Here is a 24800-nt window from a genome sequence, read left to right on the forward strand (position 1 = left end):
CAATGGCTTTTTCTTAAAGAACATTCACTTATTTTTTTTTTTTTTAAAGATTGGCACCTGAGCTAACAACTGTTGTCAATCTTTTTTTTTTTTTTTTCTGGTTGATCTCCCCAAATCCCCCCAGCATGTAGTTGTGTATTGTAGTTGTGGTCCTTCTAGTTGTGGCACTTGGGACACCGCCTCACCATGGCCTGATGAGCGGTGCCGTGTCCGCGGCCCAGGATCCGAACCCTGGGCAGCCGAAGCAAAGCGCGGGAACTTAACCACTCGGCCGCGGGGCGACCCCTCACTTATGTTTTATAAATTACTTTTGCTTAACTTAATTGACAAACACAGAAACAGACAAGGAAAAACTCAGCATTCCACAAGTTTTGATTTTGAGTGGTATATATTAACATTGGAGAAAATTTGAGTAATACTGAAATATTAAGGAAATAAAAATATTGTGACAATTGTTACCAGTTCTTGATCTTCTAGATCAATAGTTACACATGTATGTGCATATTTTACATATATAGCAAAATTTCTGTAGTTTTCTGTGTACTTCTTTGCATCTTTCTTTATACACTTATAAGTTTAACATTTGATAATATCTTTGTCATCGAAAACTGTGAGACTAATGTGTTCTTGGTACCTGAGAAAAATCAAGACTCTTATCTTGTAATGCTTTGGACCTGAAATGTTGTAAATTCATCAAGTTAAAAATTGACTCAGTGACACCTCTTTGGGGGTTATTTGCTAAACATTTTAAAATGCTGTCTTTCTGTGATGCGGTACGAAGCTTCAGTAAACTGCTTCTTTGTTGAAATTCTGTGTGTTATAAAGAACCCTTGCCTTTCTCCTTATTTCTATTGATTTTCTTCGGTCATTAAAAATAAATTCTTGAATTACATGTTTGCCTTATTTGTTTTAATTTTTTTAACACAGACAAGTTGTAAAGCTAAGAATTAAAATGAATTCAGATTTTGTGCAACCCATAAATTGTTTTCAGGTGGAGTTTTAAAATTTCCTTTATTTTTAAATTTTTTCTCTACATAATTTTGAATTATAGTTTTAATTTTCTTTGCTATTTAAAGGCTATTTAAGAACATATTTCTCCATTTTCCAAGCATTTGGTTTTATATGTTAAACTTTGTATCTAGGTAAATTGTTTTCATTAAAGCAACAGTAATATACTATATTATTCACAATTATTGCTATTTGTTTTTCTTTGCAATTAGAGATAAGTATTTGATAAACATTTATTGTTATTAATATGCTTTTTTGACTCACCTCTTCTCTTGTACATGCATTATGTGATTTCCTATGGTTACAGGCTGTTTTCGTTTTTCTGATCTTTTTTGTAAACTGTGTTTTTACCTTGCTTTCTTATATGTCTATTTCTAAGATTAGGAAATGTATACTGTTGGTTTGTATTGACAAAGATGGTCAACAGATTCTATGATTTTGTAATAACACTTAAGTTGGGGAAATACTGCTTGAATTAAATTGAATTAACACTACCCTATCTTCTTTATAATATAGTTTAGAAAACACGTACATAATGTTATTACAAATGTAACAATCTATGAGCAATATGAAAGATTTAGACTATTTGCATTTGCCCTGCAATTTCATTTTTACAGTAGTACATATCACATTTTATGAAAGATGTGGTCTGAAATAATATGAAACATAATCTTATTAATGGTGCCATGTCAAAATACTATTTAATATAAATATGATATAATGTTACTCGCTCTTAGTTAATGTCAGCCATGATATTGGTTCCCCTACAGTGAACCCAGCATATATGGGGTTAAAAACTGGAAGCACACATTCCCAGTTCCCTGCTTCTTTAGTTACACTCATATGTAAATATTTGTTTCTTTAACCTCTGACTCCCTGAGCATTACAACCAAATAGAAATTACAAATCATTAAAGCCCAGATGGCCTCGAGCTGGACTCACACTAAAGTTTTATCTAATCACCTGTCCTTGAAGTTCTTTTACAGAGAAGCTAATGTCCAGAGAATATCAAGAAACTGAAGCTTCCTAGAGGAATCTACCCTTCGCCATGGAGACAAACAGCCAAGGAGTCCGTCAGGGAATTCTCTTACCTTGTCCTGCAAATAGCCCCCAGGCAGATAGTTGTCTATTCTAGTTGTGAGTGCTCTGGTTGTGTTATATGGGACGCTGCCTCAGCATTGCCTGATGAGCGGTGCCATGTCCCTGCCCAGGATCCAAACCAGCAAAACCCTGGGCTGCCCAACAGGAGTGCACGAACTTAACCACTTGGCCACCTGGCTGGCCCCTGGATAAGTATGTATTAAGCTTTGTCCAAAAATAAGAGATAATTCTCCTTCTTCTCATGTTTATGTACAGCTGTATGTCAGTGAAAAACAAATTTGAATATAGAATATTTTAACATTTCATTCTGTTAAGAAATGGATAACACGTAAAAATAAACTCTCTAACTATTCCAGTTACACATTTTAAAATAAGTTATTAAGCTACTCCTAAGTTGAAGAGAAGTAAGGAAAAAAACAGATATATTGATAATGAAAATATGACACATTAAGCGGGGATGCTAATGACAGGGCTAATAACATAAGATTCATTGGAAAATACATATCCATTCAGAAAGCTAGAAATGAATAGAAAAATAGACTAATAGAAGGAAGAGGAAAAATTTTAAAAGAAAATAATAAATTAGAAAATCTAGAGAACAGCGAATATTTGCACATGGATAGATAGATAGAAAACGCTATCTCTGTTTTACATGTGTCCTTTAATTGAATTAAAGCATTTTTCACAATTTCCTATCTACAATATTCATTTGTTAATGGAATATTTATGAGTAACAATATGTGTCAGACATCATTCTAGACTCTGGAAAATAGATTAGACAATAAATCACATGCAAATTAAAATTCATATTATGTAAAATAGTGAAAAGTACAGTGGGCGCATTTAATAAACAAGTCATATGAAGAGATAAATTGCATTATCATAATGTAGCCAATGAGTTCCTAACTAAGAATCGACATTTAAAGGCAAGAATCATATGACTAGCAGTGTGGAGATCCTTTCAAACAGGAGAAAAGAAGTGCAGAAAAATTATAAGGGTGATATATGGTGATTAGAGATGCTGTAGATTTGTAATGTTGAGGTGTTATTTAAACTTAATAATCTCATTTTAGGGAAATGTCCTTAGGTTATACTGTACATATTAAAGAGATTGTGTGATTGCAACTAAAGGAATTTCAGACTCAAAAAAAATTAATGATAATGAAAGGAAGGAAGGAGGGAAGGAAGGGAAAACGTGAGCACATATAATTAACTTCGAAGGATACATGTCTTTGCAATGAAAATGAGGTCAGCTGGAAGCAGGGCTAAACATGAGCATAAGAGAGACTCCCTTCTGTCTCCTGCTTCTTGGGCCTGGACACTGAGGAGAGGTTGCATCTTCAAGAACATCACAGAAGGACAGGGGTCAAATGAAAACAGAGCCCAAGCTGAGTCAAGACCAGCCCTGTAGGGAAACCCATAAAGATTGCTGGGGCTTAGTTGTAGGAAAAGCCCAATCTGCCAGAGAGCTGTACCTAATTCTCTGAATTGTGCTTGTCTTTTCTTATTCTTTAGTTTAAGTATAACCTTGATAAACGCTAATGCCTAGTCTCTGTATTCTATGAGGAAATAAAGAATGCATTCAGTGTTCATGCTCTGGATGAAATAATGAAATAATAAAAGGGGAAGAAATGCACCCTCACAAACAGCATAGTAATGACACCAGGAATTTGAACATGTTCTCCAAGTTCTTCTAACCACAGGGTGTGATTAGATTGCTGCCAATGGGTGGATCTGAGAATGGAGCAGAGTGCTTTGAATTGGAGTCTGATACAAATGATTCCATAGAAAGGGCTATGAGAATATGCCAGCTTAGTTTTGCTGTTGATTATGTGGTATTTCCTCAAGATTGTCAGATATAATTATAAAGTACTTGTAATTGCAACCTAGGATCCTATCCAAGTTGACTCATTGAGATGAAAGGTAATAGCATACATTTTAAAGAAAAGATTACATGTACATGTGACTCTGTGTGTGCAAAAATATATATATATATATACACCAATAGTCTAATATTGAAATCCTAACCCCTTTACCTCAGAATGAGACTATATTTAGACATAAGTTCTTTTTTAAGGTAATTACATTAAAATGAGGTCTTCAGGGTGGGCCCTAATCCAATATCACTGATGTCTTTATAAGAAGAAGATATTAGGACATAGACACAAAGGGAAAAGACCAGGCGAAGACGTAGGTAGAAGACTGCCATCTACAAGCCAAGGAACAAGGCCTCAGAAGAAACCAAGCCTGCTTTCACCTTGATCTCAGACGTCTGGATTCTAGAACAGTGAGGCAGAAATTTCTGTTGTTTGAGTCACTTGCCTGTGATATTTTGTTATGGCAGGCTTAAGAAAGTAACACAATCAGTATCAGCATATGTGTACACATACGTGCCTATAATTTGGGGTACATATGCATGTATATGTGTGTGTGTGCATATCTGAGAATGATTTAAGTAAGAAGCAAGGATATGACACAATTTTTATGCATGTGTGGAAGCCGCAGAGGTGGAGGTATGACTATGACCTTTATCTAAAAATGTCAAAGAAGAATAGAAAGACACTCATAAACTAAAACAACCCACTTTTATCATAACTTCTTGATATGGAGGCAAAGAACATCATTCTTAATTTGTTTCAATTTAGTGGTTAGTGTGAAAAATATATTTTATTGATATACCCAATTTTACCAAACATGCTTTTCATTGTCTCTTTTACATCTTTGATCCTTAAACTAAAGATGATGGGATTCAGCATGGGAATCACAGGGTATAAAATACTGCCACTGTCATGTCTTCGTCCAAAGAGTAGCTAGAACTTGGTCTCATATACATAAAAAGATTGTTCCATGAAAAATTGTCACTCCAGTCAGATGAGAGCCACATGTGGATAAGACTTCTTGTCTCCTTTCAGCAGAATGCAAAATCAGGATGGCCACCAGAATGAAACCATAGGAGATCAGGACAATCAGGATAGTGACTATCTCAATAATGCCCATTGAGTAGGAGATTAGAAGCTGGTTTGTGTGCTTGTCAGAACAAGAAATGTCAAGGACAGGAGGGATGTTACAAGAGACATGCCTAATTTCATTAGATGCACAGAAGGTTAGGGTAAATGTGGCCCCTGTGTGCACTGAAGCAGTCAACATGACACCAACATAGGAAGTAATGATGAGCGGTACATAGAGCAGGTGGCATGTTAACCGAATACAGCAGAGGGTTGTAGATTGCTGCGTGGCAATCTTATGCCATTGCAGCCAAGAGTAAGCATTCTGTGGTCCCAAAAGTAACTATGAGAAACATCTGTGTTGCACATCCAAGGAAGGAAATGACTTTATTCTCTGACAGGAAATTGACCAACATTTTGTGGGTGACAAATGAGGAATAGTAGACATCTAAGAATGATAACACACTGAGAAAATACTACACGGTGTTGTGGAACCAGGAATCCCCACTGACAAATACAACCAGTTCCAAATTTCCCATCAGAGTAAACAGGTAAATTTCCAGAAAGACAGAATAAGATGATTTGCAATTCAAGCTTGTCTGTGAAGTCCTTCAGTACAAATATAGTTACTTCAGTAACATTCTTCATGTTGACACCTCATGCAACAAACCTGAAGATATTTGTAAAATTATAATTCATATTTCTTTGACAATAATTAGCAATATTGTGTCTCATGGAAAGTAAACTATATTCTCATATTTATTTCTTGGCACTGCATAATTTCCCAGTAGCATTTCAGGACACAGTAACAGGCTGATTGCTCAAAGGTTGATGCCACTCATTACGGAATTAAGTGGAAGATTTGAGTTTTACTCATGAGCTCAACTCATGTCATTTCTAAAACCATCAAGTCAACTGGTTAATTTAACACTGTATTTTATTAGCTGTTTTCCTATTTAAAAACATTAAAACACAAAGTGAACAGCTAAAAATATTTCCTTATAGAATCCTGACATTAATGCTTAGCTAAAAACAATACAGTAAATATTAAATGGCAAATTATGTTAAAATTAACTTTTACAATAACTTAAAAATAGTGTGTGCTGTAGTAGATTTGCTTGACAGTCTGACAGCCTACTGAAATGCAATGTTTTATGAGTTAATCCTTCTAAAATTTTTCCAACTCCATTAGGTTATTCTGAAAAGAACTAATTAAGATTTTTGTTAAGAAGATGGACTATGATTGAACATAGAATTATATGGCAACCTATGTCTCATTTAATTTGTTTTTCAAATACTTAGCATTATTTTGTCCTGTTTGGGTAAATATTTGGTCAATTGTATTGCTTTTGGAAGTTTAATTCTTGATAATCTATGTTTTTCTACTTTCTCAAAACTCTGCGGTAAAAATGAGAGAATAATAAGAAAAAATTAAAAATATAATTTTTCTTTCAGAATATTACACTTGATTATATATTGTTGATTTTGGATTCAGTGAAATAACAGTTTAGTAACCATTATCTAAAAGAAACAAAGAAGTTCCTAAAGATCTGTGATTAAAAATACAACCACGATAAGAAGCAATCTTTGCACTTAGACCTAGAACTTAGCATTTAAGAATAAACACATAGCCAAAAATTAAAGTTAGAAAGTAGACCAGAAATCATTCCTACATAGTCACATAGTTAATCAAATTAGGAGTCAAAGTGTTATCTAAACCTGAATTCAAAGTTCCATTATTGGTCCATAACATAGCACTAGCTGGAGGATAGATTTTATTCAAATTATTCATTACAGCTATTTATTTTTTATTTATTTTTTTTTAAAGATTTTATTTTTTTCCTTTTTCTCCCCAAAGCCCCCCGGTACGTAGTTGTATATTCTTCGTTGTGGGTCCTTCTAGTTGTGGCATGTGGGACGCCACCTCAGCGTGGTTTGACGAGCAGTGCCATGTCCGCGCCCAGGATTCGAACCAACGAAACACTGGGCCACCTGCAGCGGAGTGCGCAAACTTAACCACTCGGCCACGGGGCCAGCCCCTATTTATTTTATTTTTTATATATCCACCCATAGAAAATTTGAGTGTGTCTTGAGGGCACATAATCTGCTGCAAATAATATTAAATAGTACATTATTTAAATTCATAATACAAGTCAAGCTCCAGCTTCAATACATTGCTATGGATCCCACCAGCAAGAGAAAGAGACATTTGGATTAGAAATAGTGATGGAAGGAGAAGAAAGCACAGACCAACAATCTTGTGGGAAAGACGAAGTCAGGATTCCTTAGAATTGTCCAATATCAGGCAATAATATTTTCGTAGAATTATTGGAAAGATTAAAGGCCGAAAAAATAAGAAACATATGAGACATCAGAGAAGGCAGAATTTAGGTTGAATCCTACATATTGGAAATAAATTTACGACAAAACAAATTAGGGTACTCAAACCACTTATTCTAATTAACTGAATATTTTTGAGTGGCTCTCATACTATAAGATGCTTTGAAATATATCATTTCATTGGAAAACTTCTTAATGAATTGATAGGAAAACCCACAATACATTCTTCTTATTTTAAAAATGCCTTGGGGTGGGAAGGCACGAATACCAATGGGAGGTTCAGATAAGAGTTTATGGAGATAAGATAAAAATAGAAATAAAAGAAAAGAAAAACTTGGATGAATATAGTGAAATCAATCTCTGTTTTAACGTAATTAGGGGTGACAAGAAAAAGTTCAAGCCCAATACAATTCTTGCCATCAGTTCAGTGATAGATAACCTGGTACGAGGAAAATTACATAGGATTGTGCTCCTCACTCAGCTCAATAATTAAAAGCCACCTTTGAGATTAGACTTTCCCTCCAAAATTTGCTCCTCTTTCAAATAGCAATAAATTTAAATGACAAAGCAGACACAATAACACACAGCCAGGCAGACTAATTAAACATGAGAAACAATAAATTTTTAAAGCAATTTCCTTTATATTCGTCAATTTGGGGTATAACATTAAGACGCTCATATAATTGAACTTCTCTCATCACATGTATTTCTTTTTAAAAATTAGCAAACATTGGGCCACAACACTGTTACAACTAAATCATTGAAAAACATAGTTGACCAGAGCCTCGAACTAGATAGTTCATTCTTTAGCTACATGTAATAAATATTTTGGGATGATTTATACGTACTTAAACACTCTTCTATCAGACTAAAACCAATGAATTAAACTATGGTAATGATTTTTCCTCTATGCACTCTTTAAGTGTATGGATTAGAGAGTAGAGTGTTTTGAATTGTATGATCTGTTAATGAAAGAACAAAACAAAAAACAAAACTCTACACACACATCACCACAATCCCATCTGCCACATTGCAGCGCGATTAACTTTGCATTGGACAAATAAGATAATGAAAAATTACAATGTTAAATACTTCAATTAAATTTCTCTTAAAATCGGCATTTCTGTTAGATGGGCATGACTAAATCCGTATTAGTCCATGTTGAAAGGACTCAGAATTATAAAAAGAAAATGACTATGATTCTTGAAGTATTTAATAACATAGAAGTATCTTTTATAATTAGTGTAAAGCCACTTCCAAAATTATCACTTTAATAAAAGGCAGAATACTCCAAATATCCTGGACTCGTAATTGAAACACTAAATTTGAAAAAGCGGAGAGAAATAAGCACTTATGAAGCTGTAGGAGTGGACTTGTGCACACCTTTTTTATTTCACGTTTATAGCAACTCTCACAGAGAATAAGTGCCAGAGCCAAGATTCCATCCTAGGCCTCCTGCATGGTGCACACGCTTTTCACCATTTTTCACTGTCTCTTGTTAAATAAAGCTTTCCTTTTGCAGATGACTTCCTCCCTCAACCTCTCACTGAAATAAAACAAAACATGATCTTTGATGTATTTGGATATATTTTAAGCTATTAAGACTAGGGAAACATTATGAAATAAGTGGTAATCTGAAGTGGATTCTTCATTACATAGCTAGCAAAATTAACTTAAAAGAATTATTCATTATTTTTCTCATTATATCAAAATATAGTTGACTTGGTCAAATGTTTTCTGCCTTCTATTGATAAATTTCCTGATTGTTGTTGTTTTACTTTGGACTGGTCTCTCTTCTTTCACCAGGAAAATGAAAACATGCACTCTATTTGGGGCATTCCACAAACATAAATTTGATACTTTCTGTTTGCTTTGTTTTATTCCAGGAAGTATTGTTTTGTAATTCTTAGACTCTGCATAAATCAGACTGTGATGAATACATTCTATCCACCTATGCAACAGGCATCTGACCTTGATATTTAAGTCCTATCTCCTAAAATATTCTGCAGATGATCGGAAGTTTTCTCTTAACTGTGGGACAGCAAAGGCAGGTTGAGATACACTGTGAATATGATTAATTTAAATTGTTTGTATCCACTTAACTCTACTCTTGATAAAACCCACAGGAGGTGCCTAAGGGGAATATGCCCCAATTGTCTTCCGGCTCAAAATAGCAACACGATGATTTACTCAATAATAAAAAAGTAAGTGGCTCTGGAATACTCTACTACATGTTGATATTTATAAAATAAATAAAGTTTTATTTGGTCTCTGGTTTAAAATGATGCCTTAAGAAAAAAATTATGTTTTAATACTAGATAAGAAAACTTAAGATATGAGACATACTTTATATCATAGCTCTGACAGTGAGTTAGCACTAACTTCTCTGAGAATCAGTGCCCTCATCCTGGCAATATAAGCCATTTTTTGTTGTAACATGTCAGTAAATAATGTATATTTGTAATATACATATTTGTATATGTATATTATACATATATACACACTTATATATGTATTATAAATACATAAATATGCATATTTATGTATATATTTGTGATATACATATATAAATACATATATACATATGTAAATATGTATATTACATATATACGTAATATAGTAATCTAAAACTACAATATATCTCTTGCGAATTTAGCAGAATTAATTTATTGTCAATCAAATTCATTGCACTTTTACTCTCTTAAAATTTTAAAGTGTGTGGTTTAAATGAATAAAGAACACATTTGGATTTATTGGAAGATTATTATTCAAGGCAATGAGAAAAGTCCAACAAATGTCATAGAAATATGGAGGATACCTCAAAAGTTTAAAGCTCTGTAGGTCTTTATGTCATGTAATTTTGTGAATCATGAATAAAACTGAGTTTAAATAAAACATATCTATTAATCAACTGATAGATACGCACATACACAATAAACACACTCATACACACACACGCCTAGGACCAAAATAGAGAAATCTAACATTGGTAGAAAAGCGAGGCCGAATAGAATTTTAATTTATCTTCCATTTTCCAGATGCTCCCCACCTCCCACCCCGACTCAATCAGGATGTCACAAGGGACTGTGAGAGACAAATGGTGCTATGTGTCACTGAGATCTCAGAAATAAGCAGCATGCAGTCGCTTTGAAAAACAGGGCTTCCCCTAGAGTAATAAAATGCTGAAAAGAATGTCAAATGAGTAGGGTAGATACACTCAGAAAGAAAGTTTCAACTTGGCGGGGTTTCTGCAAGATGTAGGACTCAGAAAGTACTGTTAAAGCAACATATAACATCTAAAGTACAGAGTACTCCTTTGGAAATTAAGATCTATTTAGTTATAAAAAACAGCAGGTAGAACGTACTCTTGAATCAAACTTAGCTCTGTGAGTTAATGTGGCTGTATTTTAAGGCCATGATAAAAACATGAGGGTGATTTCTTGAGCATGAAATTGGTAAAGAATCTTGATATATCTCCAACTTCATGTATACTTCCTTCTGATAGCCAAGATGCCCACCACATTTACCCGTTGAAGGAACAAAAGGATTACTGTTGGACTCCATATAATGACATTTAAATGGAAAAAGGATAAAGATAACAAAAAGTTCCAAATATTACTAAAATTAGAGCATAAAATAGGTCCGTAAGGAAATCAAACACATACCATATTAAATATGTCTTAAAATAATATAAAATAAAAAGTTTTAAATGGCTAAAGCTTCAAGAAAATCAAACATGTCAGACATAAGATGACTGGAGATCAGGAGAATGTGAAAAGATGATTCAGAGAACTCAAAATAATAAACCAAAGAATCAAAATAAAATAAAAATTCAGAAATATAGTAATAGTAATTTAGCAAAATACAACAGTTGAATAGTCACTATAGAAAGCGTAGTTAAGGAAAGAGAAGCTAGAGAGAGATGGAGAAAAATCGATTTCCAGCGAAGAAAGAAATTGATTTGATAGAAAGTGATACACCTAAAGGTACTAAATTACAATTTTCATAATGATAAAAACATAAAAATATAAAATTAACACATATCAATAATTTATAACCATCTCATTAATGGGTCTATCAGTAAAATGACAGACTGATAGAAAGAACATTGAAGTAAGAGGGTTTATAGAGTGTATTAGAAAAGTTACAACAAAATAAGATTTTGATTCCTTTTTAATTTTCCTGAAGAAAATTTACACAGAAAAGTAGCATGGTTAGTTTTTCCACTCAATAGTTGAAGGACATTTGGCTTTTTCCATTTTTAGAACATAGTGAATAGAGCTGTTATACATATTGGTATAGAGGTCTTTGTGAAGATATGCTTTCTTTTATCTGAATCAATAACTCAGAATCAGATTGCAGGGTCAGCTGCAACATTTTGCTTTCCAACCAGCAATGGATGATAGCTCCAGTTTTTCTGCCAGTTGTGAGCGCTTTGTGTTGTCATTTGTTATTATACTTTTAAAATTCTAGTCATTCTGATAAGTGCTTGGAATCACATTGTAGTTGTATGTCCCTAATTGCAAATGGTATTGAGCATGTTTTTTTCATGTGCTTGGTTGCCATCTGTTCTCTGGTGAAATGTCTGTTGTCTGGTGAAATGTCTTGGTTGCCATCATGTTCTCTGGTGAAATGTCTGTTCAAGTTTATGCCTATTTTTTACTGTTTATCCTTCCTTTTGTTTTCATACTATTGAGTTTTTAGAGTCCTTTTATACTCTGGATTCATATTCTGTATTGAACAGCTGTTTAGCAAATATTTTGTGTAAGTCTGTGGTTTGTTCATTCTCTCAACAGTGTCTTTCACAAAGCAGATTTTAAATGTGATGAAGTACAATTTATCATTTTTTTGTTTCTATAGTTCATGCATTTTGTGTTTTATACAAAAATTTGTGACTAACCCATGGTCATTCATATGTTGTCCTATTTTTCTCTCCAGAAACTTTATAGTATTAGGTTTTATATTAATGTCTAAGATTCATTTTGAGACAACTTTTAAATATGATGTAAAGAATGAGTCAGTATCTCTTTTTTGTGGCATAAGGCTATTCTATATATTTGGTACCATCTTAAAAAGTAAAGACTATCTTTCCTCTGTAGAGTTTTACTTGGCAACTTTGTCAAAAATCAATTGACTATATCATTTGAATCTATTTTTGAAGACATAGTTCTCTTTCTTTGATCTAGATGTCTATCCTTTCACCAAGGCTACACTCTTTTAATTATTTTAACTCTGTGGTAGATCTTGAATTCAGATTATGTGATTCCTGCTTTATTCTTCTTTTTCAAAATTGCTTTGACTGCCTTAGTTCCTTTGCCTTTTATATAAGTTGTAGAATTACCTTGTCAATTTCTGCAAAATTCTTGTTTAATTTTAATAGATTGCATTGAATATATAGATCATTTAAGATTGCATTTAATTAATTTATCCTTTATTCACAATTCTGCTGCCTATCGGTATCATCTTTCTTTCTTTCCTCCTTTTATTCTTTTTTATTTTTAAATTTAGATTCCATGACAAACATTTCCTATCTACTACTTTAGCATCTCTGGGCATAGAGCTTAAGCACCTCAGTATTTTTCACAGTTTTTTGAAGAATTTAAGTACATAGCATAGTACTAGTCTACATTAAAATATAGGGTCCCTAGGAAAGGACAAGACACCGTACCACTCAAATTTGACCATTATCTCTGCCAGATCTCTAATATCTAATGATCTATTACATCAAATATTACAGTTATCTGTATACTGTCCCATCTTTGCTTTCAACACTTCCTATTCGTATATTTTATCTCATCTCCTCTATTAAATACTCAAAGTGCTTAAACATTTCTCTCATATCACTTAGAAGTATAGCACACTCAGAGTTAAATAAGTATAGTAATCTTTATTAAATGATTGTGAATTCTGTCATAGCTTATGCTTCCCTATTGTTTCCTGAACATATTTATAGGATTTTGAGAGAAGTAAACAGGTGATTTCCAAGGAAGAAGAAACTAGATGTCACAGAATTTAAGTCATCAATCCAATGGCACACAACTATTTAATATCATAGTTCAGGCTCTGGCCTGTATCATTAAATTTCTTTTCCAGTCCTGTGCAAATTCTTTTTCAACTGAGGGGTCATTTTATACTAGAAGCCAAAGCGCATTCATGTATTCATTTCTTATCATGTAGTGCATTGTTCCAGAACCATTCACTTGTTTACTATGGCATAAAACAAAATCACCTTGTTATTTTTCTGTCCCAAAAGAGAATTATTGTATTTTCTCCCTGGGGCATCCTTGTGGGCTTTAAGAAAAGTTGCAAGAACCTGGTATAAGACTCCAAATGCTTAGTACTCATAGTGCACCTTAATTGACAGTTCATTTCCATAGGTAAGAGGAAAGGTTTTTCATTACTTACAAAATATTTCAGAAGTTATAACCTTGAATCTCAAGCTACATTATATGTTTTCATATTTAAATCTGAGATAGAATTCTCTAGTTAACTCAGAGTTGAATTAAAAATTGAATGAGAGGATTCCAGGGAACATAGCAGGAATATTAGAAAAGACTTTTTACAGATTTAGTCAATATATTTGTAAGTTAAAAATTTGATTTAATGTCCTTAATGGGAGAAATCAGTTAGGTAAATGTAGCACAAATAAGGGACTATATTTCAAATTTAGGAAAATTATTAAATGGAAGGGAAATTAACTATTAACCAACCATTGACAACATGCCATTTTGAGATCAAAATTTTAATATTTTTCTTGGAGGGATACAAATCAATTTTGTTTATTTTATTGCTTAGCTAATTGATCTAGAAGCCACTTCAGTTTATTTATTTATTTTTAATATAATGGTCTATTTAAGCTTATGGGTTTATAAAAGAATTTAAATACATGAGGATGTTATTTCATGTTGCTTCTAAGGGATAACATTTCTAGAATTATAGCATGTCACAATGAGTCAGCAATATGGTCAAGTGGAAATAGCTTCAAGTTTGGAGACAGAGAAACCTGGACTTGAATCTTATCTCTTCTAGTAACTAACTCTGTAACCTTGATCAAGTTATAGGTCAGGCTGATTCTCAATTTTATCATTTACAAATGGAAGCTGAATGATTCAGTTTGAAGTTTGCTGTGTATACTACAGGAGACAATATACACAAAACTTCTAACCTCTAGTAGCTGCTTAACAACATGTGGTAACTGTTGTCTTAACTTTCCTCCTTCTCAAGCTTAATGGCTATGATAGTGTTCTCTTGAATGTCTGGTAGTTTGTGATTCCCACAGTATAAGGGTTGAGGAACTGATTTGATTTTAGTTTTCCAGATTGATAATGTTTTGTTAAAAATTCAACACCTATATTTTTGTCATTCTAGACTCTATCTCTTAAAGTGAAATCACTTAGATATAAATACAATCAGTTTTAATTTCCTTAAACATTAGTTGACAGAAATGCCTGTTTGAAAAACATCTTGGAAGAAGTAAATAAACCCTATGCTTTTTGTCTATCCTTCCTCAATTCCCCACAGTAAAGGGAATAATTGCGCTAGTGGGGCACGAGTGGGAATAAAATATATCTTCACTCATAAACCACCTTCTTGTACTACAGGTAAAATCAGAGAAATCAAGAGTTATAAGAAAATTATTATGGGAAAAATTATCAGGAGAATTTAAGTAAACATGCTATTATTTTCCTGTCATCCCCAAAGTCAGAATGCCAAGGCAGAGCTATATTTTTAAGGTGACTGATATCATAGAATACTGGAATTCACTGAGTTTAATCTCATGAGAAAGATATTTTAATATATCGTAAGTGTCATATAACAGACATACGTATAACTAGAAGAAGAAATACTAAGCTTCTGGTTTGATGCCCACTCATTACTCAGTGCTTTGATGAAAAATTATTACGGGCCGGCCCCGTGGCCGCATGGTTAAGTTCGTGCTCCCCACTTCGGCAGCCCAGGGTTTCGCTGGTTTAGATCCTGGGCGTGGACATGGCACTGCTCATCAAGCCTGGTTGAGGTGGCGTCCCACATAGCACAACCAGAGGGACCAACAACTAGAATATACAATTATGTACTGATGGGCTTTGAGAAGAAGACGAAGAAAAAAAAACATTGAAAAAAACCCTCCTTATTAATATTTTCTAGTTAAGTGAAATTTGGAAGTCATTTTTCATTTGTATGCATTCTTCACCCATAATTAATACAATTATTTTTAATACAAAATACAAAAATTAATACAAAAATAATTTTATAAAACATACTTTAATGCATCTCATAAATAAACACTCTGCAATTACACCTTCTTCATGTAGTTGAACAAGATATGCCTGAAAATTTGGTCAGTCTTAGTTATTCTTCAGTTTGGAAGGATAAATTTACCTTTCCAAGGTTACACTGTCACTAAGTACTATATCTGAATTTTTTTTTTTGGCACCTGAGCTAACAACTCTTGCCAATATTTTTGGTTTTTTTTCTGCTTTATCTCCCCAACCCCCCGCCCCCGCCCCGCCCCGCCCCGTACACAGTTGTATATCTTAGTTGCAGGTTCTTCTAGTTTTGGGATGTGGGACGCTGCCTCAACGTGGCCTGACGACTGGTGCCATGTCCGCGCCCAGAATCCGAACCCTGGGCTGCTACAGTGGAGCGTGTGAACTTAACCACTCAGCCACAGAGCCGGCCCCTATATCTGAAATTTTAATACAGGTTTTTAGAGTCCGAAAATAATGTTTTTAATCTTCCACAATTGTATTATCTTGGGCACATCAGTTAAGTAAAGGTTAGAATAGTAATGTCACTGAAATTTCTCTTGTACATAACAATCAATGTGTATTTTGTGATGGATTCCTTGAGTAGATTGTCTATTGGTACATTTTTCTAAATTTGCTTGCATATTTATTTTTGTTTTGTTTTCACTGTGTTTCTTCCTATCTGCCTAATTCCTATTTTGTCCCTGACTCTCTTTCATTAATATTTTTCTACATAACCCATTGATTCTAGAGAAAAAGAGACAGGAAAATGGAGGAACAAAGAAAGAGAATGAGGAATTTTTCAAACAGAAATGAATTTTTTGTGATGCTCAAAAATTGCACTAATACATATCTATATTACTAATGGATAATTTTATGTTATTTTATTAATGTAACCAAACTACACTAGAAATTATTAGAAGACATGTGTGTTCTCAAGAGTAACGTGTAAGTTGTCCGTATTTACACAGAAGTTGAAATCTAGCTTAATAATATCTTTTAGTCTAGAATTCTCTAAGGACTAAATGAACAATTTCTTCCTTTTTTTGTGGTTTGGCATCAACACATTTAAAAAGCTATTTTATTTATGTATTAATAAAAAACCTTCCACATGGATCTGGCAAGAACTTTCTGGGAAAATAAAAACCTGTTGTAGCTTTCTTCTTCTAAGAATAGTTTCAAACTGGGGCCGGCCGGGGGCGCAGTGGTTAAGCACACACGTTCCGCTTCAGCAGCCCAGCGTTTACTGGTTCGGATCCTGGGTGTGGATGTGGCACCGCTTGGCAAGCCATGCTGTGGTAGGTGTCCCACATATAATGTCGAGGAAGATAGGCATGGATGTTAGCTCAGGGCCAGTCTTTCTCAGCAAAAAGAGGAGGATTGGCAGCAGTTAGCTCAGGGCTAATGTTCCTTAAAAAAAAAAAAAAAGAATAGTTTTAAGCTAATTTTCTCATTCCTTCTTGTGTGGACAGCTCAATGTGACAGAAATGTAATGTGTTTCATGTTATGAATATAAATCATTTGTATGTCCCTCACCTTATACAATGCAGATTTTTCACTCCTTGAAATACATTTTGATGTGTGACACACAGAAGGAACAACAAGAATCACAGCGCTGAAATCTTGCTCCTAAATATGGTAGTTGCAATATTTAATTTTGTTTCAATCATGAAGTCCTCAGTCCAGATGCAGGTGACCCTTCAACTTTTTCATTGTTTTCTTTTATACACTTTTCTTTTTTCATATTCCACTGAATGAGCAACAGTCTGATGGAAAAATATACCAGAAATAAATCGCTACTTTGAGGTTTATGTAGTGAATTTATTCTTTAGCAATATCGTCTATAACTTTAATAATCTAGTATTGGGTGGTTCTTCGTTTATAACAATTTTAGATTCTCTCTAAGAAACTATAATATATGAATGGAATGGCCATGATTTATATTTAACAGAAATATTTCTGAAAAATATACTCAAGAATCTTCAAGAATAATGAGTATATGAATAGAGAAAAATCTTACATTGGCATAAAGTCAAACTGTGGAGGCCTTAATGGACAACTTCGTGATATTTTGATCATGAAAGAAAACTGAAAAACAAAACCAAACCAATGCCCTACTACCGTTTGCATGCAAGTGCATCTGCACCCAGAATAAGACCTGCTGTCTGTTCTCCAGTGTTCCATAAATGCTAGTGGAATGGGATCATAGCCAAAAAAAGGACATATGATGGTTTGATCAGGAAACAGTACCCCATAATACAACTTGAAATGTAAGTTTAACATCCCATTTTCTAGTCATCTGGGAACATTTTAAAATTAAATAATTTTTACGTTGTTTTTCTCATTTAAAATACAACCCAATTTTGTGATATAATTATGGTTCTTCCCATATTAATGATTTTGAACATTAAGGAAAGGCATTTCATGCACACTGTTGAAAATCTAGGATTTGGACTCAGATGTATACTATCTACACTAATATTGTTGCATTTAAAAATTCTTATATTCATTCATATTTTTGAATTTTCACAGGATGAGTATGAAAACAAATGGTAGTAAATTTAACAAAAAATGAACTTGAAATTAAACCACATAGATTGCCATGTTTTTAACATGGTAAACGTAGCCAAATACTTAATAAAACAGTTTATTTAATTTAACAGGGTAGTGAATTCATTTGGACCCAACTTCTTCACTACTGACTATTCCATCATTACCAAGGATTTCAATATACCCTGCTAAGAAACAGACAGGAGGATAAAAGAGTGGGCTCCATTTTCAAAAATATTGCTTTAAAACCTATAAATAAAAACTGAAATGTCAACGTTGACATCAGATTTAGATTTATACCAGATTCAGTTAAAAAATGCAACTGAAGTTACCATATTTATATTGATGGGCTTCACAGATGATTTTGAAGTGAAAGTCTTCCTATTTTTGCTATTTCTAGCAATCTATCTTTTTACTCTGATAGGAAATTTGGGACTGGTTGTATTGGTCATTGGGGATTCCCGCCTCCACAATCCTATGTACTATTTTTTGAGTGTGTTATCGTTCTTGGATGCCTGCTATTCTTCAGTTGGGACCCCAAAAATGCTGGTCAATTTCCTGTCAGAGAATAAAGCTATCTCATTCCTTGGATGTGTAGCACAGATGTTTCTGTTTGTTACGTTTGGCACCACAGAATGCTTTCTCTTGGCTGCAATGGCATATGATCACTATGTAGCAATCTACAATCCTCTGCTGTATTCAATTAACATGTCATCCAGGGTCTATGTGCCACTCATCATTGCTTCCTATCTTTGTGGCATTTTACATGCTTCTATACACACAGGGGCCACATTTAGTCTATCTTTCTGTGCATCGAATGAAATCAGACATGTCTTTTGTGACATCCCTCCTCTCCTTGTTATTTCTTGTTCTAACACTCACACAAACCAGCTTCTACTCTTCTACTTTGTGGGATCTATTGAGATAATCACTATCCTGATTGTCCTGATATCCTATGGTTTCATTCTGGTGGAGATTCTGAAGATGCATTCTGCTGAAGGGAGAAGAAAAGTCTTTTCTACATGTGGTTCTCACCTAACTGGAGTGTCAATTTATCATGGAACAATTCTTTTCATGTATGTGAGACCAAATTCCAGCTATGCTTTGGATCATGACATGACAGTGTCAACATTTTACACCATTGTGATTCCCATGCTAAATCCCATCATCTACAGTTTAAGGAACAAAGATGTAAAGGAAGCAATGAAAAGAGCATTTGGTAAAAATGGGTGTCTCAAGAAAGTATATTTTTCATATTAACCATTAAATTGTAACAAATTAGGAATAATGTTCCTTATCTCAACGTTAAAATGATAAAAATGTTTTGTTTTAGTTTATTAGTGTCTTTCTGTTATTCTTAGACATTTTTAGATAAAGATCATACTCATACCTCAACCCATGCAGGTTCCACACTTGCAGAAAAGCTGCGTCACCCATTTGCTTCTTACTTAATTCACTCTCAGATACATACATATATATACACACGTATGCACTTACATGTATATATACGCTGATACTGATTGTGTTATATTGTAGGGGCTGCCTTAACAAGTTACCAGAGTGGTGGTTTAAACAACGGAAATGTATATCCTACTGTTTTAGAATCTAGGAGAATGAGGTCAAGGTGAGGGCACGGTTGATTTCTTCTGAGGCCTTTCTCCTTCACTTGTTGATAGCAATTTTCTCTCTCTTTCTGCACATCATTATTCCTCCGTGTGTTTGCCCTAATTCTTCTTCTTATAAGGACACCATTCACATTGGATTAGGGTCCAGCCTAAAGACCTCATTTGAAGTTAATCATCTCCACAAAGACCCTGTTGCCAAATATACTCACTTTCTGATGTACAGGAGGTTAAAATGTCAACATGTGGTATTTGTACATAGTATATTTATATTTTCACATGCACACACAGAATCACATATGAACAAAATCTTTACTTTAAAATGAGTAGTATTCACTTTCATCTCAATATGAGTCAAATCGAATAGGATCCCAGGTTGCAGTTACAAGTAACTTTGTAATTATATTTGACTAGTTTGAACAAATACCACCTAATCAATAGCAAAACTAGTGTTTGCATAATCTCAGACTACTTTCCATGCAATCATTAGTTTGGACTCTAGTTCAAAATACTTTTCTGCACCTTTAGATCCTAATCCCAACCTGTGGTTTGGAGATCACAGAGAATGTGTTCAAATTCCTGATGCCATTACCACGCTGTTTGTGAGGGTGCATTTCTCTCTCTTTTATTATTTCATACAGAGCATGGATATCAAACCCATTATTTATTTCCTCACAGAGTACAGAGTCTAGGCATTAGCATTTATCACAATTATACTTAAAAATGACAAGAGGAAAGCACAATTCAGAGAATAAGGTATAACTGGCTGGCAGGCTGGGCTCTCCCCCTACTAAACCCTAGCCAGTTTTGTGTGTTTCCCTACAGGGATAATCCTGACTCATATGGGGCTCCTTTATCTTTTGACCTCTACTCCTCTGTGATGCCCTTGCAGAACCACCTTTCCTCACAGTGCAGGCCTAAGAACCAGAGTACAGAAGAGAGTTTTTCCTATGCTCACGTTTAGTCCTGCTTCCAGCAGACCTCATTTTCATTTCAAGGACATGTCTTCTTCAAGTTAATTGTATGTGGTTGTGTTTTCCCTTCCTTTCCTCCTTCCTTCCTGTCATTATCATTAATATTTTTTTTGAGTTTAAAATCCCTTTAGTTGCAGTAGGACAATCTCCTCAATACATAGAGTATAATGTAAGGACATTTGCTTAAATTGGGATTGTCAAATTTAAATAGCACCTCAATAATACAAATATAGGGCATCTCTTACACAATATATTACGTTCACACTTTTTCTGCATTTCTTTTCTTCTGTTTGGAAGGCTCTCCACACTACTGTTCACATCATTCCTTCCACATAATGCCTCTTCTTAATCAGGATCTCATTGACTACATTATGATAATGGCAGTTTATCTACTTTGCATCTCCTCCTACTTATTTCTTAAATGCACGCACTGTACATATCATTATTTCATACAATAAGGACTTTAATTTATATTGAATTTATTGTCTATTCTATTTTCCAAAGGCTAGTAAAATGTCTGACACATAATGTTGCTCAATAAATATTCCCTAAATTAACGAGTATTTTAGGTAGGAAATCATCAAAGGCATTTTACTTTATTCAATTAAGGGACATGTGAAATAGAGATGACATTTTTTATTTAAATATTAGTTACTGTTTAAATTTTCTAGTTTAACTTTTACCTTTTAAATTTTTCCTCTTCATTCTATTGGTCTATTTACTATTCTCTTCTAGCTTCTGAATGGTACATGGATTTTCCAATGAACACTATGTCAGTGGCATCCCTCCTATTGTATGTCATACTTTCATTATCAATACTTTGGATTTTTTCCTTATCTCTCTTTGACCTAAGAATGGTTTAATAAGTTATTTTTAAATGCCTAAATGTATTAGTTTGATAGTTTTAAAAAATGTTATTCACTTATAGATGGAATGTAGTTTTTAAATTATCTTTATTCAGATTTAGTTTTCACTAATATGGATGTTTTCATAAACTTGAAAAGAGAGAGAATTTTCTCTTATTTGTAGCAAAGCTTAGTGATTACTTAGATATAAAAATAATTTTATTGAATGTACATTTTAATTTTTTTGGCCTAATTAATGTTTTCATAGCTTAAAATGTTTAATAAATTATGATAAGTTTTTCTAATGTTAGAATGTTTCTATTTCTATCTTTGCATCTCCTCTATGAGAAGTTTCCTGTTTTGAGATATTTGTTGCTACATTACTATTTGCATAGATAATTCTCACTGCCAAATCTTCCTTGTGAATTAAAATCTATTATTATAAAGTATCCTTGTTTTGTTTTGATGCTTTTCCTGACTTTTATGTTTCCTAATATTAAAATTACAACCAATCCCATCTTTCACGTATATTGCCTAAACGTATATGTGCCCATACTTTTACTTTTACCTTTCTGAATTACCTTGTAATATATTTGGCTTTCATGAAATTATACTTAAAGTCTTTTCTTTTTAAAGATGTGTTAGGTACATTTACAATTATTGCTAAACATATATTTATTCTTGGCTTTGTCATGATGTCCATGTTACAAATATGTCTGATACACACACAGACTTATACAGGCATATATATGTACAGTCACACATACACACAAACATATGTGACATCTTTCCTTTTGTGGTCTTTCTTCATTACCCTCTGTGTCATTATTATTTTAGAATATTTTTGTTATTTAGGGATGTATTTAGTTTTGTAAATTCCCCTTATATTATCCCCATTGACCCTTCTTTTTTAGATACAACATCTCGGTTTCCTACTACAAAAAATATTGACATTAACAATGAACGGTTGAAGTTCGTTTGGCTACATTTAATCCTGTATTCATATTTGTCTCTTGCTAAGTTTCCTCTTTGCTATTTTACCTTGTCTTAAAGTATTGCTATTGAAATATGTGATGTTAACTTTTTGGTACTCCTTAAAAGTACCAAGGGAGACCAACCCCAGGGCCAGGAGGTTAAAGTTCTGTGTGCTCCACTTAGGTGGCCCAGGTTTGTGAGTTTGGATCCCAGGTGCAGACCTACCTCACTCATCAGCCATGATGTCGAGGCATCTCACATACAAGGTAGAGGAAGATTGGCACAGATGTTATCTCAGATAATCTTCCTCAAGCAAAAAAAAAATCAAGCAAAAACAAAAAAAAGAGGAGGATTGGCAATGGGTGTTAGCTCAGGGCAAATCTTCCTCACCAAAAAAAAAGCAACGGCATCTTCTGATCTGAATTCTGTATAGGAAACAGTAACTTTAATATATACAACTTAGTATTGATCATTTCTTGGTGGTTTACTTTAGAAATCATTGTATCCTTTCAATTGAAAGTTTCAAAATTTCTTTCATGTCGTGTTTTTCATTTTCATCTTTGATGTTTCAAATTATATGCCTATATATTCTTCTTATCTGTGCCTATATATTCTGCCTACCTTCTATTTCTCTCACTGTATTTTTATGGAATCTATTCACTTTTGGTTTTTGAGTTTTACGTGACCTTTTATTTTTTTACTTAATGCAAATAATATTTAGAGATATCTAAGGGCTATGATATAATTTTTCTCATGTTTAAAGAGATGTAGGTTTTCATCACTCCAAAAAGAAAGCTTGTAGCAGCCAGTAGTTGTTTCTCATTCTCCCACCCCAAAACCTGGAATCGCTACTCTATCTTCTCTCTATAGATTTGCCTATTCTGGATTGCATATAACTATTATCAGGCAATATGTGTTTTTTTGTGACTGACTTCTTTCCTTAGAATAAATTTTTTAAATTTCATCCATGTTTCAGCATCTATCAGTACTTCATTCCTGTTTTTTTTTGGTCAAAAAATATTCATTGCATGATATTTCACATTTTTAAGTCACTCATCAACTGTTAGATATTTGGGTTGTTTCCTTTCTTTGCCTATCATCCATAATGCTTATGAACATTTTCATGCAAATGAAACAAACTGACCAATTGTTTTCAATTATTTTGGGTAGATACTGAGGAGTCTGGTCAGGACCAGATGGTTTCACTGGTGAATTACACCAAACATTTAAATAAGAATCAATACTAATCCTCTACAAACTCTTACAACAACAGAAGAGGAGGAAACACTTTTCAACTCATTCAAGGAATCAGTATTACCTGGATGCCAAAACCAAAGAGATGCCAAGAAAAAAATGTAAATGGAATAATAACTCTTTTGGATTTGTGTAAAAATTCTCAAGAAATTGCTGCAAAATCAAATTTATCAATATAGGAAAGAGTATTCAGGGGTCTACTCAGTCTTATCTTCCTTCTAGATTAATCTTCATTTCTACAGTGATTTTTTTCCCCCAAATCTCTCCTGAACACAATGAACTCATTTTATGAACTCTCATTTTTTTAAACATACTTTTGCTAACTTCATCTATATTTCATGTATGCAATGATTAATATCTTTTAGATTTTCTTACTCTGTATGTAGGTATGAGGGCGTGTATGTGTGCATGTGTTTATTTTTTCTTTGTGGTATATTCTTCTTGTATATTCCTTCCATCAATGTAATAATTAGAACATATTTTTCTTTTATTCACATAATATTTCTGAATGGGTGAGACTTGTTTGTAACTTTTCTCTCCCTCATGTCTCAGTGAAATAAATTTACAATACACTTGGGAAGATTTGTATGGGTGGGTGTTAGGGTGGTTCCAGTGCATCTTTCACAGCTTTACATCTAGAGGGCTTCCATCTCTGATGTTAACATTATTGATTGTTGTTGTTTTAGATGTTGTTTTTTTTATATAAGCTTTCATTATCCCTGACAATCTGGAAACTGTCTCTTCTTGAACCTACACCTCAGGTCTTCAACATTCTTTTCTCCATGTACAAATTGTACATCCCTGTACTAATTGTATTCCATTCCCAGCAACATTATGGCTCTTGGTTCTAGGAAGGAGTTATAGCGGCGTTTGGTCTCCTTCCTTACACTTCTTAATCACTATTCCATGACATGATGTTTGTTCTACAAAAGCATATTAC

At 33.6% G+C, this 24800-nt stretch overlaps 1 protein-coding gene and 1 pseudogene across 1 annotated transcript; one reads left to right on the forward strand and one right to left on the reverse strand.

Moving 5' to 3' along the window:
• Nucleotides 1-4757: 4757 nt before the first annotated feature.
• LOC106844097 (olfactory receptor 5T1-like) lies at nt 4758-12298 on the reverse strand (annotated as a pseudogene).
• A 6159-nt stretch (nt 12299-18457) lies between these two features.
• On the forward strand, nt 18458-19450 carry LOC106844096 (olfactory receptor 5T1-like). The gene has a single exon (XM_014861411.2). The coding sequence runs from the start codon at nt 18458-18460 to the stop codon at nt 19448-19450; it is 993 nt and encodes a 330-aa protein (XP_014716897.2).
• The last annotated feature ends 5350 nt before the right edge of the window (nt 19451-24800 follow it).

This window comes from Equus asinus, chromosome 17 (assembly GCF_041296235.1).
Source record: "Equus asinus isolate D_3611 breed Donkey chromosome 17, EquAss-T2T_v2, whole genome shotgun sequence".
In the NCBI taxonomy this organism is placed as follows: domain Eukaryota; kingdom Metazoa; phylum Chordata; class Mammalia; order Perissodactyla; family Equidae; genus Equus; species Equus asinus.

Coding starts and splice junctions, on each gene's coding strand:
- LOC106844096 (XM_014861411.2), top strand. CDS start 18,458: ATGTCAACGTTGACATCAGATTTAGATTTATACCAGATTCAGTTAAAA.